The following is a 19,106-nucleotide window of genomic DNA, read 5'->3' as shown; positions in this document are numbered from 1 at the left end:
TTTTACACGGTAGTCATGGAATTCTCCAAATGAAATTAACATTCAAATAATGTGAAACCACATCCTGTGCAAAAAATTCGCATTATTATGGCACTGCTTCGACTGTGCACCTTAACTCGTATATAGGTTTAGTACATGACTTCCTCTTATTTACTAGGGTGCTTAAAATTCACTTTACTTCTGCCAGTTTTAATGCTTTAAGATTCAGCTTGAGTGTGGTCAAGGTAATTCTCGTTTTTCTTTTTTTTTTCAGAATCAGGTTTTTCCCGATTACCCCGATTAGCACAGCCACAAGTTATAGCGGAGCTCTACAGGTGCGCTAGCGGAGCCCTTTAACTGAGAAAATTTGGTCCTCTATCCATCCGAGAAATTGACCATACGTCACTTGACCATACGTCCGTCTGACCGTCCGTCCGCACCACAGGGCAACCAATATGAAATCTCACACTTTCTAGCTAGTGTGGGAGCCTGCAACCTGATATTGCACATCCATAATTTTGTCAATTGACAGCTGTCAAACCAGGATATCTGCTGACCAGTATCGCATAAGCGTATCGAGGTGTTGACCCTTCGAGGTTGCGTGTTTTTTTGAAGTTATCTGCTAATAGGTTTCTAGTTTTCAACTATCGCAGGCTCAAATCCAAGTAAATCATAATCATTATTATTATTATTATTATTATTATTATTATTATTATTATTATAACTTAAAAACCTACCGTTCTCTTACTCAAAACTAAAGGCAGGAATTCCTTGTATGTAATCACTTGCAATTGTGCTGCGATGATTCTCCTGGTCTCCTGATAAATCCTTTCGGGTCCCCACCTTGTTCTTCTCTGGAAAATAGTGGCAATGCGGTTGTGGTGGCGCACGAATATGGTATGAACTGAACTGAGACCTGAAAGTTACAAAATAACCCTAAACTGAAGCTTCTGTGTTGAAAAAAGTCAACTTTTGGCATATTTCACTAAGGCCATTGAACATCAAAGCAATACGGTTCCCACCTTGGTTCTCATTATTCCTTGTGTCTCCAGCCGCAAAACACGGTCTGTTTGGATCTAGCGATGGACAAAAACTCTCCGGGGTCTCGGTACGTGCAGGTCCCAAATCCATAAACCTCTCACCATCTGGATGCTCCATGACTCTTAGTAAGCCATTTGGAGCGCGAAGCGAGTCAGTAACCTCCTCAATTGATCCATATACGTTAGAAGCGTCAATGTAGGCTGTTAGAGTGTTTGTATGCTCTCGAGTGGCCAGTTTGCAGAAGGAGGTTGACTTGCTAGGAGCATCCCTCTCCAGTTCGAGAAAATCAACTTCCCGATTCCGGAATATCGCATCGCCTATGGGAATTCTTATGTTGATGCACTCAGGATTTCTGGTGGGTGGCTCGCAGTTAATGCCTTGGCCCTGAGCCAGAGTAAAATCGTGATCCATAAACTGTGCAAAAACCATAGCCATGTGGGTCAGTATTGTAGAGTTCGGATTGGTTCGGTCCACGTTGCTCCCATGGGCAAATCGACTTACGTCCCGCGCGTTCGGAAGCTTTCTACCATTTCTCGCTCGGCGAAGAGTTGAGATGCCATCTCCATAATCAGCAGGTAAAAGTCGGTTGAATGTTGTATTGGCTGCCCCGTAAGAAGGATTACGTAAATTGTTGCACGTTCCATCAATGGTTCGAAATGGTGCATTTGGATCACATTGTATGTTGATTGCAGTTACAGGGTAAACATTAATCGCTGCGCGGACGAGTTTTCTTCTGCACATCCTCTTTCTTACATTCCTGATAAGCAGACAAAGAGATAACAATAAAGACCGCGAGAGAGTTCAGAAAACAGGTTTAAAAAGTTTGGATCAATTAAGGTTTCTGGGAAACTGCCCACCTACCCTTCCCCTAACCCAACATTTTGCCCCAAGTGAGACACAAATGTTGACTCTGAGTTGGGGGACGGGTAGGTGGGCAGTTTCCCAGAAACCTAGTTTGGGTCCAAACGTTTTTATTCACCTTAACTTGTAGGAAAGTTATTTCTAGTAGATTTGTTTTGACGATGTAGATATAGTGCCATGGCAAGGATAGCTTGAGAAGTTTTCTAGCATCTTGAGGTAGGTTTAGTGATTCATAACCCAGGGTTCTAGAATTTAACGATCCGTTTGCCGGTTTGCGTTCCGCGAAAGCGAAATATCGCGGAATTAACTTATCATGACAGGCCCAACCGAAATTCTGCCCTCACTGGCTCCTTACGGAAACGTATTTTCTCATTTTTGTAGCCATCTGTGAAATAGAGTATAGCGCTGTTTATTACAGCGACCTACTTCAACGGTCCGCAGATTGTTTGTTTCTCTTCCTCTTTTTTTTCTATTTTTTTTTTTAACCGATTACATGGGTTAAATTACTTACAAAGGGAGTCTGCCGTTGATGTTCAACAACCTTTGAATCCGTCTTTGTTTGCAGAGTTCATTAAAGAGACACGTGCTGCATCTTTCACTCCTTTTCGCTGTCAGCCAGTCGGCGTCACTGATAAAGCTCTTTCCTCCGTGTACAAATGCCTGGTAATACTTTCTCATGGCTGTTTGTCGTTCCCTTTTTCGGTTCCTTGGTCTCACGTATATATTCTTGCCAATAATGTTGGCAAGACGCCTAGCCTCACTTACTATTTGGCATTTTTTGTAAGGTGGAATATTTCTTGCTGCCACTGTAACCTCGGCTAACGTCTTCTTGTCGGTTTCACCAAAATCATCGTCGTCCTCTTCAGACAGGTTGTCGTCGCTAATTTCATCTAAAGCAGCGATCTCATCCAGCGTTCCGATTTCGGGTTCGGCTGTTTCCATGTCTTCGACAGAGCCTTTATGATCAGGTAACTTAGAGGACGCCATTCCCAGGCTCAACAATACCACTAACTGACGTACCAGAGAGCGGCTCGTCATGTTTAACTGAAGTGGATACACGATCATTATGTTAGTGTATGACGAAAATCAGCACAAAATGATAATGGTGATAAAAACTGACTTTCTGGTGTCATCATGACGCCGTTGTTTAGGTATAGAGTCTAACAGGGTAATAGTATATTGTAATAAAGCCAAGGAATCACAAGTCTCAGTCTACAATATGATATAAACTAATGTTTAAGTAGCCTTAAAGTAAAAGAAAAATTTTCAGCCGCAACAGTCTTTCCTAATCAGTTGTCATTCATTTATTCTCAATCCACATTTAGCGAAAATTTTGAGACGGTCGGTTGGTTTCCACACGTGTTACATCATAGGTAACAGAAGATCAAGCCACAAAACGACTTTTTTTGCACTTTTTTGAGCTTGGAAGTGCCAAAAAGAGAAGGGCTAATTATAACCTGTTGATACCCCACCTACATTTATTTTTACTATTTCCACATTACTTTAACAATCTTTATCAAAATTCAACATGGCGGCCATAAGATTTAGAGCAGGAGGGAGTATTTAAATGATAATTTCCCAGGGCAGATTTCATATTTGTCTGGTTCTCGAGTTGACAATCCAGTCGTTATGATAATTTTAAAAGGTTGATAGAATAATTACTGATTGATTGACGATTGATTGTTTCTGTATTGAGTTCACTGATTGACCGATTGATAATAAAAGCAAAATTAAGCTCGACATGCATGGTCGGTTCTTGGTTCAAGTTCTCTGAGTATGACCATATAATATCAACTTCAATGGTAATCACAAACTTTTTTGTTTAACTCCGCAGAATTTTAAGACTTTACAAATTGTGGAGGAGGGAAATCAAGAATGAGGAGCGAAAATATTAAAATTGTGGAGGAGGGAATAAACAAAATTGAGGAGGGAAACGTGGTAAAAAAAGATAGCTTGCTTTCTTTGACTATTTTAATAGATTTCTTTCAAATCGCTGTGTATTTGACTCTTTTTGTTTTAAACGGTATCTCGTGTCTGATTTTATTGCTAGCAATTATTAGTCGCGTGTTTAATCAATTGATCCTTGTTAAGTTATTTGTTTTATAATAAAACGTCAAGATGCTCCCTTGAGGTTTTTCCTGTAGAGCTAATTTGTATTCAACTTTGGGCTTGTGAACTTGCATAATTAACTGATTAACCGTGCGTGAAACGCTGAGACTTTAATAGTTTTTCATTTCCTCGAGATAGATAGGAGAAAACGGTTTTGTAATAGTCAGACAAAATTGAAATAGAGTTTTCAGCTCCACTTTGTGTATATGTGTGTTTGTTTTTTTTATGTATCCAAGTTTTAGAGCTAAATAAGAGAAATAAACTGAATTGAAATAAAGTCTTTTCAACTCCACTTTGTGTATGTGTTTTGTTTATATATGTGAGTTTTAGCGCTAAATAAGATATAGAAAGCCGTTTCTCGCGTTGCTAGGTGATCGCTTCTCTTATTCCTTTTAATAGACGGTCTAAAAACCGAGCTCACGTTAGTCACCGGGCAAGTCTAGGCAAGTCTATTGTTCCTATTGAAGTAGAGTGACTTTCATTAGTAAACCTATACCGAATTAGTATGCGGGAAGGCACTGACTAGGCACTTAATTAATATGGAGGAGCGCACTTGTTTTCTCTAGGATAAAACAATGGGTGACGTCATTGACTAGACCTAGCTAGACCTTGCTAGACACCAACGGGGCTTATCTTTCAACATAGTATAGGTCACATTTACGGGGGATGTTTAATTTACTTGGTAATACATGTAAAATTGGCTCAGGCTCTTCATAGAACAATTCGCATCGTGTTTTCTTTGATCGGGTTGACACTCGACCCGATCAGGAGTTCTCAGAATATACAGAAAATTAAGATTCATTTAAACAAGCAAAACAATAACCTGTATTTTTGCTCAAGGTCTTAATTGTTTTAATAGAAAATTTGTTGCCTTTTTTGAGCTTGTTTTGCACAAGAAGGTGGGAATGGCTTTTATTTTCCTCAAAAATTTCTATAACCCATTGTCACTTACATAATGTCATATCGTAACCACTGCAATACAATTGGACAGGGAAAAATGATGCACAACATGGCCAAGTGTTTCACTCCAATTCTCATCAAGACGGAAAATGATCGAGAGGATAAACTAACAAAAAGACTAATTATATGGAAAAAACCCCATCTCAAACCATGCAATACTTTTCCAAATGGTCAATGCAACGAGGAAGTGTAATGAAACGTACGTCCAGGATCGATCTTGTTAGCAAAAATTTGCTAGCAAATTTTTTTCGCAATTGGCGCAAAAGAAATAATTGAGAAAAAATTATGTCAGAAAGTCACATACAAATATCGCAAAAATAACAAATCTAACAAGAATCAAGACTTAGAAAAAAAAAGACGCCAAGAAGGACCCCGAAATGTCCGCAAATATCGCAAAAATCGCAAAAGTACAAAAGGTTCTCTTGCTAGCTGAAAACACCTGTGAAAAATATTGCAAAAATAACAAATCTAACAAAAATGAAGACTAAGAAAAAAAAAAGAAGCCAAGAAGGACCCCGAAATGTCCGCAAATCACAAGTATCGCAAAAATCGCAAAAGTAACAAGAATTTTTCTTGCTAGCTAAAAACACCCGTGACAAATATCGCAAAAAAAAAAACAAATCTAACAAGATTCAAGACTTGATTCAAGACAAAAAAAAGCCAAGAAGGACCCCGAAATGTCCGTAAAATATCGCAAAAATCGCAAAAGTAGCAAGGATTTTTCATGCTAGCTAAAAACACCCATGGCAAATATCGCAAATATCGCAAAAATAACAAATGTAACAAAATTCCAGACTTAGGAAGAAAAGAAGCCAAGAAAGGCCGCGAAATGTCCGCAAATATCGCAAAAGTAACAAGAATTTTTCTTGCTAGCTAAAAACACCCGTGACAAATATCGCAAAAAAAAAACAAATCTAACAAGATTCAAGACTTGATTCAAGACAAAAAAAAGCCAAGAAGGACCCCGAAATGTCCGTAAAATATCGCAAAAATCGCAAAAGTAGCAAGGATTTTTCATGCTAGCTAAAAACACCCATGACAAATATCGCAAATATCGCAAAAATAACAAATGTAACAAAATTCCAGACTTAGGAAGAAAAGAAGCCAAGAAAGGCCGCGAAATGTCCGCAAATATCGCAAAAATAACAAGGATATTTGTTGCTAGCTAAAAAACACCCATGACAAATATCGCAAAAAATCGCAAAAATAACAAATAACAAAATTCCAGAGTTAAAAAAAGAAGAAGCCAAGAAGGGCCCCTAAATGTCCGCAAATATCGCAAAAGTAACAAGGATTTTTCTTGCTAGCTAAAAACACCCATAGATGACAAATATCGCAAAATCGCAAAAAATAACAAATCTAACAAGAATCAAGACTTAGAAAGAGACGAAGCCATGAAGGGCCCCGAAATGTCCTCAAATGTGGCAAAAAACGCAAAAGTAACAAGGATTTTTCTTGGTATTAAATTAAAAACACCTAGTAACAATATCGCAGAAATAGCGAGAGAAACAAAATAAACTAAATTGTAGACAAGGGCTACAGGCTACAATTAGTGAACTTCGATAGCAGAATCTGTAGAAGTGCTTTTCTGGGAGAGGAGGGAGGGGAACGGTTAGGGTTTTCGTTTCAAACACCGATAGTAAGGTCTTTACTGTGGGATGTATAATTAACAGCAGTGGCGAGTACAATAATTTACCCCGGGTTCAATAAAATCTTCTTATGGAGATTTGTGATAAAGAAATGACAAACCAAGATCGTTTCCTGTTTTATGTTTTAAATATTTGCGATTTAAAGAATAAGAAGATTGCAAAAAATCGCATATTGCATGCTTAGGATTTTCATCCTAGTAAAATGTCAATGTTACAATTTCGTCAAAAGAAGGAAAATTCAGTTTAAAAAATAGCCAAATAATTGTGACAGTAGGCTTGTCATAGCGCTTTCTTAGTAGAAATTTAGTGTTCTGCAGTATGCCAATAATGGGTCAGACTGTATCTGTGACAATGTAATTTTCATTTTTTGGGTTTTTTATAACTTCAAACGTCCGCAAAGGGTATTTCTTAAATTAGAGGTTGTAAGTGAACCAATCCTGTTATGACATTTTGTATTTGTATGGCCTACGTCTTTTGGTCTCTTTTCTCGGTGGTTTTGTTATAATTGTTCATGATTCATGAGTAATAGAACGAAGCACACATAAATGCACAATTGAATCAATTGTTATTTTAAAAAAATGGATTAGCGTACACATTTAAATAACATTAATTGGGGTGGTTGTTGTTTAACTATAAGCCTTGATTTAAAAGGGAAGGATTACCAAATCACTGGCAATCCCTGTTTAAAAAACTTTGGGTACTGCACAGCAACATTCATGTATAATGCCCGTTTTCTTTCCCCCAATGTGCTCTTCTTGATATTTTGGAACGATTGTTGTGGTGGGTTCTTGACCATGAAAAGTTCTGCTACCACACCCTTTTATTCGTTAAAATTTGCCCCCTTCTGTGGGCGACACTCCTTTTCATGCATTGTAGTTGTATGTTGATGGAAGAACGAAGCATACACAGATTGGTATTACAGTATTTTGCTACTGTCAGTACTTATAAATAGTGTCACGTTTGTGACTGATGATTTCATTTTCGCGAAAATGGAACGCATTACAAAATTACTGGACAAGAACGTATTCCAGTTAAGATAACCATTATTTAGTATTAGGGAAAAACAGGGATGCGTGGGTGTTCTTGGCCCCTTTCTTGCCCTTCAACAATTCTAGCCTATTCTTGTTACTCTAGCCAATTTGTGGCATTTTGCCATATTTCGAGGCTCTCCTTGCCCTTTTCCCTTTCTAAGTGTAGAATTCTGTTAAATTTTGTTATTCTTGCTATTTTTGCCATATTTGTTGCTCAATCTTCTTGTTACTTTTGCGATTTTTGCGAAATTTGCGGACTTACTGAAGCCCTTTTTGACCTTTTGTCTTTCTAAGTGTAGAATTTTGTGAAATTTGTTTTTCTTGCTATTCACTTTGCCATATTTGTTGCTCAATCTTTTCACATAGGAAGAAAAATTCTTGTTACTTTTGCGAATTTCGCGAAATTTGCGGACATCTCGAAGCCCTTCTTGACCTCTTCCCTTTCTAAGTGTAGAATTTTGTGAAATTTGTTTTTCTTGCTATTCACTTTGCCATATTTGTTGCTCAATCTTTTCACATAGGAAGAAAAATTCTTGTTACTTTTGCGAATTTCGCGAAATTTGCGGACATCTCGAAGCCCTTCTTGACCTCTTCCCTTTCTAAGTGTAGAATTTTGTGAAATTTGTTGTTCTTGCTATTCACTTTGCCATATTTGTTGCTCAATCTTTTCACTTAGCAAGAAAAATTCTTCTTACTTTTTCGATTTTTGCGACATTTGCTATATTTCTTCTATACTTTTCTGAAAGCAGTTTTTTTTAAATCTTTTTTTCTAAAATTACGAAAACAATTTGCTAGCAAATTTTTGCTAACAAGAACGATCCTGGACATAAGTGCGGGAAGTGCCGCACTAGAATGTTTTATAATAATTAAAATTGTTTACCTAAACAATGGAGTAATCCCCCTTGTTTCTATCCGCTCGGTTATTTCTGTAATATAACGCTCGACGCAGACGTTGTTGTTGGTTTGAAACCGTTCCTTTTCCTTACTTGGCTGTCACAAAGTTAACATCTAATGTTCCTGAAAATCTGTTTGCGCTAAATGTTGCTCTGCCTGAATACCTGATATATACAGCTGGAATATACGCTGTACATAATTGTACTGGGTAAATATTCGTGATATTTTTAGCCTTCTTGCGTTCAAGATGTACTTCACATTTTTTTTTCCAGTTTATATAGCCTTCCAGACGAAATATCATCTACATGGATACAGCTCGGTTATATATTATAAGAGTGTGTGAACGACTTGATTCAAAAAAAAAAAAAAAATGCAGGGATTGCTTTAAAAAAAAAAAAACGCGAAAAGTCTCGGTTACGATTTGCCCAATGCTCAATACAATAAGGAAGTGTTCTGAAATCTCTTTATATTAGCGTTTCATATCGTTTTTGATTTCTTTTGGTTGACTGTACAGAGATTTCATATTGGTTTCAAACTTTGACCTTAGATATTTGAGTGTTCCTATCTTTCTGACGCACTTAATTAAGATGGCCAGTAATACGCATTTATTAGAGTATCTATGACTAGGAGTAATCGGAGCTCAGCACAGTGCGTTCGATAGGTTTGTTAGGCGTACAGGCGGGTATCAGTTGAGCAGGAAGATTGGAAGGTTCTTGCGATAGATAAATATGATTATGGCATATTTTGAACGTAAGGGTTGCGTACAACGAACCTCTAAACTGTTTACCATTATAAAAAGATTTTAAAAGGTATCGTATGGTTCGGTGTCAAGTGCTTGTAATCGGAGGAGACAGTGGCCAGAGTGCGTCGGGCGTGTAAATAGAACATTTTAACTTTTGTTTTATCTGGCGCGATTACTGCGCGCAGTTGTTCAAAGGCCGAATAGCGCTTAACCCGGGATTCTTTTTCTTTCTTCAAAAACAATTCTTCGGATAATTTTCTCTGTTATTCTTAAGAGCATCCAATCATCAACTTGTTGACAAAATGAATAAACTGAATTTACTTTTTTAAAAGCTTTCACATCTGAATTCAAATTTCGCACTAACTCTGTGAAAGCCTTCAGTGGAATATGTGTGCGGCTCATGTCAATAACTTTTCCCGTAATTTGGTCGAGCGTGTTGATTTCAGTGACTCGAGAGTGGCGCTACGGTTTATAAATTTTATAAATTTTAATTTTTTATATTTTTCCTAATAAATAACATAGAGTTAAAGTGTTCGTTTGCCTGGTGCCGAAAATATCACAAGTCATCATCAAATGGCGCCGCCAAGTTTCACATCTCGGTAGATTTACTTTATGGCACAACGGTTGCCGAGCTACACAACTCGGTAGATTTACTTTGTGACACAACGGCCGCCGAGCTACACAACTCGGTAAATTTACTCTGTGGCCTGACAATGGCTGCCGAGCTACATGACTCAGTAGATTTACTTTGTGACACAAAGGCAGCCGAACTAAACCCGGTTTGATGCATGCACCAGGAATCTTACACATTTTCCAACGACAGTGACGAACCATGCTGAAAAATATGAAGGCTTAATCCAAAGTAAAATTTAACAGCAAACTTCTGAAAGATGAACGCTTTGGAAGATTCAGCAAACACAGATCTATGTACTCTTTACAAAAATTCAGCAAACTTCTTAAAAGATGAACGCTTTACGAAGACAGAATATCAGACCTCAGCAAACCTTTGAAAGATGAACGCCGAAGACACACGAAACACCACGTGAGTTAGCGCGTCAGTGAAACAAAACGTAAGCAAGCACTTCAAAGTGAGGCAAATGTGTGTCGACGACGACGAAAATGCAATCTCAAAATAACCTCCCTTATTAATTGCACATGGCACCCAATAAGGCACAGAACACCCAACACAATTTAGGGGTTGCGTTCGAGGTAAGACAACGCAATAATACGTCTTTCTGTTAAATTGGTGACTCTTATGGGGGCAAAGGGGCGTCTCCTTTTCCTTTTTTGAAAAAGTCCCATACAGCGGGTTGAAACCACTTTCTTAAAGGGCTACTTTATAGGTGTAACTGAGCGGATAGAAACTGAGATGAATTATACCCCTTTCTGGGAAGGAAATTTTGTAAAAAAATGTGAAACAATTTTCTGAGAGCGGCACTTCAGGATATAAATCTAAAACTGAAATAGTGCGCTGTATAAAATAGCAAACAGGATGTTATTTTAAAAAAAGACGTTTTGACTTATTGAGTCATATTATTTTATTTCATTTCATTAGCTTCGCCAAAACAAAACATAACAAACAAACAAATAAACAGAAAGAACGTTGGCAGGGACACCGCAACAGCTGTGGCCAATTACAGCGGGCCCGGATACAAATAAAAAGAAAAAAAAAAGAAACATTTAAAAATCACAGCGATACAAGAAAGCTACAGCTACACACAACAAGTTATTGGACGAGACAAGGGACGAGCACTATTACATTTTAAACAGATTGACTTGAACGAACGTGGATCTTCACAATCATAGGAAAGAGATAACGTGGACTTCTAATAATTAAAAAATAACCGATTTAAAGGAAGCTAAGATCGATGAGCTCAAATCTAGTTCATCCGCTAAACAATTCCAAATTCTACTAGTTCTAATGAGAAACGATGTCTGGTGCGTAGTAGTTTTACATTTCTTAATTATGTATTTATTAACATTACTGGTTGAAGATCTAGTGCGTCTACCGTATTTGCGAACTTTAGGTACGACAGAGGAGTTCACGTTAACAAGACCGTGTGTCAATTTGAAAAAAAAAGGTAGATGTAAAAGTTCATACCAGTAACAAATAGGTATTAGGTTTAAAATTTGTGAACGAAACTTATATCTCATAGTTATTAGGAGAATAAGGCAGTTTTAAGATAAACTAAGTCGCGAGTCTTTGGATACGCTCAAGCTTGACAATGAGCTCGATGGACTGCGGGGCCCAAATTTGGGTGGCATATCCCAAATTAGGCCTAACTAGGGCTACCGTATCAGTCACAATTTCGAGCCCTGGTATAGTGTTCGTCTTATACCTCGTGTTCCTCTTTAAGTATTCAAGTATTTTATTAGCACGCGAAGATTGATTGAAATTCACGTAGGGTAAAAAAAAGATTGTTGGCTACAGATTTTTTTATAGCTTAGGTGATTACTGATGGAAAAAGTTTCCCTACGTTGTTTGAACTTACTTGTCCCGACTTGGACTCCACTGTTGGATTATAAGGCCTTCAATTACTCTGCGCTTGTGAAAAGTTGGGACGTACAAAGCACGGCAAATGTTGATATCGATTTTCAAGTGTAGCTTCATAAAGCAGCTAGCGAGAGTGGGAACCAATTTTATAACTAAGTATCAGGTATCAATTATGTGTCGTGCCTGACACCTTTAGAGCAATAAAATTGCATTTACCGGTCGGTTTGTAGGAAAATACCATCAGTGAAATGCTATTGATCACTCTATGGAATTTTGGGCCGTCGAAGGGTGCACTAATGTTCACTGCTGCAGGAATTGATAAAAAAAAAAACGGTCCCCGCCAAAATGGAGGTAGATGACGGTGCATGAAGGTAAGTGAAGGCTAATGGAGGTAGATGAAGGTGTAGGAAGGCAAATGAAGGCAAATGGAGGTAGATGACGGTGTATGAAGATAAATAAAGGCTAATGAGGGTAGATAAAGGTGTATGAAGGTTAATGAAGGCTAATGGAGGTAGATGACGGTGTATGAAGGTAAATGAAGGCTAATGGAGGTAGATGAAGGTGTATGAAGGTTAATGAAGGCTAATGGGGGTAGATGAAGGTGTATGAAGATAAATGAAGGCTAATGGGGGTAGATGAAGGTGTATGAAGGTAAATGAAGGCTAATGGGGGTAGATGAAGGTGTATGAAGGTTAATGAAGGCTAATGGGGGTAGATGAAAGTGTATGAAGGTTAATGTAAGCTAATGGAGGTAGATGAAGGTGTATGAAGGTAAATGAAGGCTAATGGAGGTGGATGAAGGTGTATGAAGGTAAATGAAGGCTAATGGAGGTATCTGACGGTGTATGAAGGTAAATAAAGGCTAATGGGGGTAGATGAAGGTGTATGAAGGTGTATGAAGGCTAATGGGGGTAGATGAAGGTGTATGAACGTGTATGAAGGCTAATGGGGATAGATGAAGGTGTATGAAGGTAAATGAAGGCTAATGGGGGTAGATGAAGGTGTATGAAGGTAAATGAAGGCTAATGGAGGTAGATGACGGTGTATGAAGGTAAATGAAGGCTAATGGAGGTAGATGGCGCTGTATGAAGGTAAATGAAGGCTAATGGAGGTAGATGACGGTCTATGAAGGTAAATGAAGGCTAATGGGGTAAATGAAGGTGCTTGAAGGTAAATGAAGCTAATGGTGATAGATGACGGTGTATGAAGGTAAATGAAGGCTAATGGTGATAGATGACGGTGTATGAAGGTAAATGAAGGCTAATGGGGTAAATGAAGGTGCTTGAAGGTAAATGAAGGCTAATGGAAGTATCTAACGGTGTATGAAGGTAAATGAAGGCTAATGGAGGTAGATGACGGTGTATGAAGGTAATGAAGGCTAATAGAGGTAGATGACGGTGTATGAAGGTAAATGAAGGCTAATGGGGTTAATGAAAGTGCTTGAAGGTAAATGAAGGCTAATGGTGATAGATGACGGTGTATGAAGGTTAATGAGGGCTAACGGGGTAAATGAAGGTGCTTGAAGGTAAATGAAGGCTAATGGAAGTATCTAACGGTGTATGAAGGTAAATGAAGGCTAATGGAGGTAGATGACGGTGTATGAAGGTAATGAAGGCTAATAGAGGTAGACGACGGTGTATGAAGGTAAATGAAGGCTAATGGGGTTAATGAAAGTGCTTGAAGGTAAATGAAGGCTAATGGTGATAGATGACGGTGTATGAAGGTTAATGAGGGCTAACGGGGTAAATGAAGGTGCTTGAAGGTAAATGAAGGCTAATGGAAGTATCTAACGGTGTATGAAGGTAAATGAAGGCTAATGGAGGTAGATGACGGTCTATGAAGGTAAATGAAGGCTAATGGGGTAAATGAAGGTGCTTGAAGGTAAATGAAACTAATGGTGATAGATGACGGTGTATGAAGGTAAATGAAGGCTAATGGTGATAGATGACGGTGTATGAAGGTAAATGAAGGCTAATGGGGTAAATGAAGGTGCTTGAAGGTAAATGAAGGCTAATGGAAGTATCTAACGGTGTATGAAGGTAAATGAAGGCTAATGGAGGTAGATGACGGTGTATGAAGGTAATGAAGGCTAATAGAGGTAGATGACGGTGTATGAAGGTAAATGAAGGCTAATGGGGTTAATGAAAGTGCTTGAAGGTAAATGAAGGCTAATGGTGATAGATGACGGTGTATGAAGGTTAATGAGGGCTAACGGGGTAAATGAAGGTGCTTGAAGGTAGATGAAGGCTAATGGTGATAGATGACGGTGTATGAAGGTAAATGAAAGCTTATGGAGGTAGATGACGGGGAATGAGGGTAAATAATGGTGAATTAAGGTAATAAGGGCTAATGGAAGTAAATGAATCGAGGATAAAGGAAAGTGGCTACTAATGTGAATTTGTTAGCGGCTAACTTAAAAACGGCTCGGAGCCATTCCTATATTTAACGCTACGTCCCTTTTCACGTGACGTCATGTCCGCCCCGATGGAGTCCGTAAACAATAAAAAACGACGTAGAGGCCATCTTGGTGTCCAAATACAAGTTACTGCACGTGGGGGTTGAAATCCTTTCTTATCTAGACGCTTGCATTTTCTGATGAATTTGCATAGCTGCTTGTAATGGGTAACTTGAGAAACACCATATTGGCTGACGGGTCTCCAAGAATAGTATTAAAGATCCTTATTATTCATTCAAAACATTTCCCAATTCTGATTGGCTAAAAGCACACACATAATTCACCATAACCAGTTACGGATGACCAAATTTGGAAAAACTTCAACTTCAACTTCAACTTTATTTAAATTTGAAAATATAGCAAAAGATACATTGGGACTGGCCTGCAGTTAGCGAGGCTATTCGGGGCAGGCCAGGCTACATAATTTACAACAAACTAGACAAATACAAAGAAATTAGGCGTTATATAAGTATATACATTTTACATTAAATAGATACGTTCTACTTAAATGCAAGGACAATAATTAAAGTGAAGTTTTAAAAATAAAATAAAATGAAAATAAAGGGCAAGAGAATTACTTTTTCATTTTCACGATGATCGTATCCACATCAAGATAGGAGTCTCCAGTTTCAAGGAAATGGAGTAGCATTTCTTTTAGTGATCTTTTAAAAGCTTTTTTCGGTCTTTCTTTAAGAATTTGAGGTATCCCATTTCCAAATTTTGACCCCAACACGCGAAAAAGCATTTCGTTTGACATTGAGTCGAGATTCTTTAGTATAAAAATGTTCAGAGGTTGAGGCACGTGTGTTGTAAGTATGAACACTAGAAATTCGAGAGAAGAGTTTCGAAATATTAACCGGAGCAGTGTTTTTATTTACATCATACATAAGACTACAAACGGATTCATAATATAGAGACTGCCCCAAGAGATAAGACCATAAGTTAGATAAGGTGTAATAAGTGACTGATAAATATTTAAGAGGGTGCAAGTGGGAACAATATGTCTTAATCTCGCAATTAGCCCAATTGTTTTACTTATTTTATTTGCAACAGAGTGAATATGGGTCTTCCAAGATAGATTTTCATCAATTAACAGTCCAAGATATTTAATAAAGTTTTTGCGTTCAAGGGTAACCTTTTTATTGCTTTCATTGTCAAAGATATTGACCTGGGGATCATAGTTGAGTTTTTTATGGTATGGACGAAAAATTACATAGTTTGACTTTTTAATATTCAGCGAAAGTTTGTTTGAAGTCAGCCAGTTATACAGGTTGTGTAATTCTGCATTTACTGTTAGTTCCAGTGTCTTTAAATCTTTATGAGCATGAAGAGCATTAGTGTCATCAGCAAAAAGGAAAAATTGGAGTCTGCTCGAACAATATTGGATGTCATTTATATAAAGCAAGAAGAGAAGTGGACCTAGGACAGAACCTTGGGGTACGCCGCAATTAATATTTAGTTTACTAGATATATGAGAGCCGATTTCAGTGCTTTGTGTGCGAACTTTTGTGTTTAACCAGGAAATGACGTCAAAAATGCAGACAGCTGAACAACCCTAAACGTGCACTATAGAAGGTGAACTTCACATCGATGGAGGTAAGCCTGTTTTAGCTTTATTTTTAAACTAGGAATTATTTTGAATGAATAATAAAACAATTATTGAATTCGGCTTTCGTATCATATGAAGAATTATGGAGATCGAAGAGGGTGTTATCGATAACACCCTCCTCGATCTCCATAATTCTTCATAAGATACTCAGCCTCATTCATTAATTGTTAATTAACTCGAGGTATGTTTTTTAACTGACATTTGCCAGTTTTCATCCTTACACATTGTTTCTTTTCACAAAATCACTCATAAATGTAGTGGAGATCACAAAGGTATAATGTGGCTGCTAAAATAAAGTCAGATACACAAAATGAAAAGCACGCATATCGTTCGTCAAGCAAAAAGTTTATTGTATTCCCTTCATACAGTACATGATGCATGACATTTTTTATATTAGTCTTTAGCTTTCATTACAGCCCCCTATAATAGTCGTTTATCTAGTCTACCCAGATAATTATCACGGATGTATTTTTTTCTGATTTGGTTGAATTTTAAAACTCCTCTACCTCTTCATATGTATTGCCTGGATCATCGTTAACATTGTTAGGTACTCTGCAGAAAAAAGAAAGTAGGATATCAAATTTATTCAACACTGCTACTGTATGAGAGCACAGAACAACACAGCGACTTGGATAACTCTGATAAATATCCTTCAGTGGAAGGTCGATACAATGCTCATTTCTCACGTGCACATCATGCGGCTTTTTTTTAAGAAAGCGCTTCATCACGCACTGTACTATTTCTCATATTGGCAAACCTTTGTACATCATGATAATTTGCAAGTTAGTTGTCTAGGTAGTTAGTTATCTTATTTGTTATATAGAATTAACTTTTTATTATAATTATTTATCAATGTAGTTGGCTCGAAGATATTAGCACTTCAGTGCTACACTGTAAATTCGAGGGTAAATAAAGTTATTGATTGATTATATTGATTATATTATATTGATTGATTGATTGATTGATTGGCACAAGTTGGTGAAGTTTCTAAATGTATCATATTTGCATATAATTAAATATTAAGCGGCTTTATGAACTACATTTTTAATTTCATTGTTTGTTTTGCAAAGAAAGTTCCGGCGTACAACCCTTTTTTAGGTCAAAGGCATACACAATCTGAGTGCAAAAATGTCACAGTACCTAAACCCAAGCCGAAAGGGCGAGTTTAGGCCGACTGGAACTAAATTTGGGCGGGCGAATCAGACACCGTTCTTTTTTCCGTCCATACTAAACTAAATTCAAAAGGAAATTAAAAAAACGCAAATTTCTGTTGTACATCATAAAATTTATGCATTTGGTTCTGTTCATCATGTGAAGGTGGGGGTCTAATTCCACGCCTTCCTACAGCCGTCATTCCTAGTTAACAAGTCACTCATGACCAACAGGCGAGCCGATCCAAAATCTGTTACCCGTTTAGCTGTTAAAAGATTCCTGCGGTGTTTTACCAATATGTACCGGATACTTTTATTCTAAGGGGAAACATTACATTAAGAGAGAGGAGAGGATTTCTTAGGCTTGAGAGGATCTTTGGACGGGGGAGGTACGTTCTTCCTTATATAAGCCATATAGGTACGTACGTGCCGCCCCATCGAGTAGGGTTTTTGGGCCCTTTTGGTCTGAAAACGGGTATACACTTTGTCCATTTTGGTCTGGAAACAGGTATGGTTTTTAAGGGAACTAGGGAGAGTATGAACGTATTTATCGTTTCAATTCCAAATGAATAAGAACGAAATAGAAATATGCGACTTCGAATTGCAGTTGAAGAATTTTTGGTTTGCGGTCTAATCTAAGTAATGACGGCAAAAAGTCTGCTTAAAGGCCAGGTTTGAAAACGGGTTGGAAAATGACATTGTTTAGTCTGAAATAGGGTCAGGATTTTGGGAACGAGGGGGCCCACTCCACCAAGAATTCCCAGGAGTACTCCTGGGATCTATGGGGGACTAACACCTCTGTCTCTGAGACTCAAGCAAAAGCGTCTCCAGTTTGCTGTCATTGCTCTCAGGCATACAAAGAAATAATCTCATATCTCCTCCTTTGACACCCGGTGGGCACAATGCATACATTTACGTAAGCTAACAAACCCCCGAAGTGGTTACCAGGGATTTAGGACTTAATACCAGGGACCTAAATACCGCGATGTGGAACAGTATAGGTGTTTGTATAGGTGAAATCTCCAGAAATTTCCCGTCCAATCCGCTGATCCAGGGATGATGTTTACGTGAACCTATTAAATGTCTGAAAAAGCAGCTTACCCATTGTCACTTTGCATCAGTGTTATACCCACGGCTTAAGACTGACGGTTGGTAGAGCACTGCATTTCACCCTTTTCTTACTCTGCTCTAGAACCTTCTTGCTTATAAATGGGATGTTGTCGGCATTGTCACAGAGGATTTTAGCAAATGTTGTTTTCCTAATTTCCCGTAGCATGGCAGCATTGAACGCCGTTTGGTCTGTGTTCAAGCTTGGGTTTGGGGCATTTTCGTGCCAGAAACGATCTCCAACTCTCAGGCGGCGGAACTGCTCCGCTACAATACACTGAAAAGTTGGTCCCAGAACTCCTCCATCACTAGGTCGTGGTTCAAGCATTCCTGAGAAGGGGGAGGAATTAAAAATAATGTAGGCTGCATCATAAAAGTACGTAAAAAAGGCGGAGAAGGATAATGGTTTTAAACTTGTCCTTCAAAGTCTTTTTTCTAGGTTTGAAGTGGCATTTGCTTTTCTTCCAAATGTTTCATAGAAATGAGGTCAGGATGAATCTACGCGGACGTGAGATCCCCGATATTTTTTATTTGACTGATGCGCCGGAAAAAATGGCGAAACTTTTACAGCGAACTGAAAAAATCTCCACAACCCCAATCCCGTGAGTTAATGTAACTGTGATTATAAGGCTTAGCTTGTAGGTTAGAGAATTAATTATCGGGCAGAATGTCTCGATATCCATCCAAGACTTATGTGCATGGTTACGCGAAATTTAAGCACTATCAGGGCTCTTGATGAACGACCTGGAAAATGGAAAATGGCACTATTGGATTTTTTTTTCGGAAGATTGCTTATTCCACAACATTGATTTTAGGGAATTTTTCAAGCGGACTTTTTCTTGAAGAGATAATAGGACTCGACTTTAATTAATTTTATTAAAGGACAACTTTGGCCGCGTTTTACATCCTTATAATTAAAGAATCTTAGCTGTTTGAAAGTTTGAATTAAAAATTTTTTGACTTACCTGCTACGAAATAGTCAATATCATGAACGTTTTTGTAAATTTTCCTCAAATTAGCCACA

The 19,106-nt window shown here is 38.0% G+C and overlaps 2 protein-coding genes across 2 annotated transcripts in view; both read right to left on the bottom strand.

The window, feature by feature from the left end:
- LOC140944570 (salivary peroxidase/catechol oxidase-like) overlaps positions 1 to 2,919 on the bottom strand; it is a 16,593-nt gene extending 13,674 nt beyond the window's left edge. The window contains exons 1-3 of the mRNA XM_073393693.1: positions 2,393 to 2,919; positions 1,002 to 1,777; positions 717 to 895 (exon numbers count right to left, since the gene is read on the bottom strand). Coding sequence (XP_073249794.1) covers positions 717 to 895; positions 1,002 to 1,777; positions 2,393 to 2,919 — 1,482 coding nt within the window. The remainder of the gene's footprint in view (positions 1 to 716; positions 896 to 1,001; positions 1,778 to 2,392) is intronic.
- Positions 2,920 to 16,253: 13,334 nt separating this feature from the next.
- LOC140944311 (salivary peroxidase/catechol oxidase-like) overlaps positions 16,254 to 19,106 on the bottom strand; it is a 41,214-nt gene continuing 38,361 nt past the window's right edge. The window contains exon 8 of the mRNA XM_073393468.1: positions 16,254 to 16,376. The gene's annotated coding sequence lies outside the window, so the exon portion shown is untranslated. The remainder of the gene's footprint in view (positions 16,377 to 19,106) is intronic.

Source organism: Porites lutea, chromosome 7 (genome assembly GCF_958299795.1).
Source record: "Porites lutea chromosome 7, jaPorLute2.1, whole genome shotgun sequence".
In the NCBI taxonomy this organism is placed as follows: domain Eukaryota; kingdom Metazoa; phylum Cnidaria; class Anthozoa; order Scleractinia; family Poritidae; genus Porites; species Porites lutea.
Note: the sequence above shows the minus strand (reverse complement) of the source record. Positions and strands in the feature narration are given on the sequence as shown.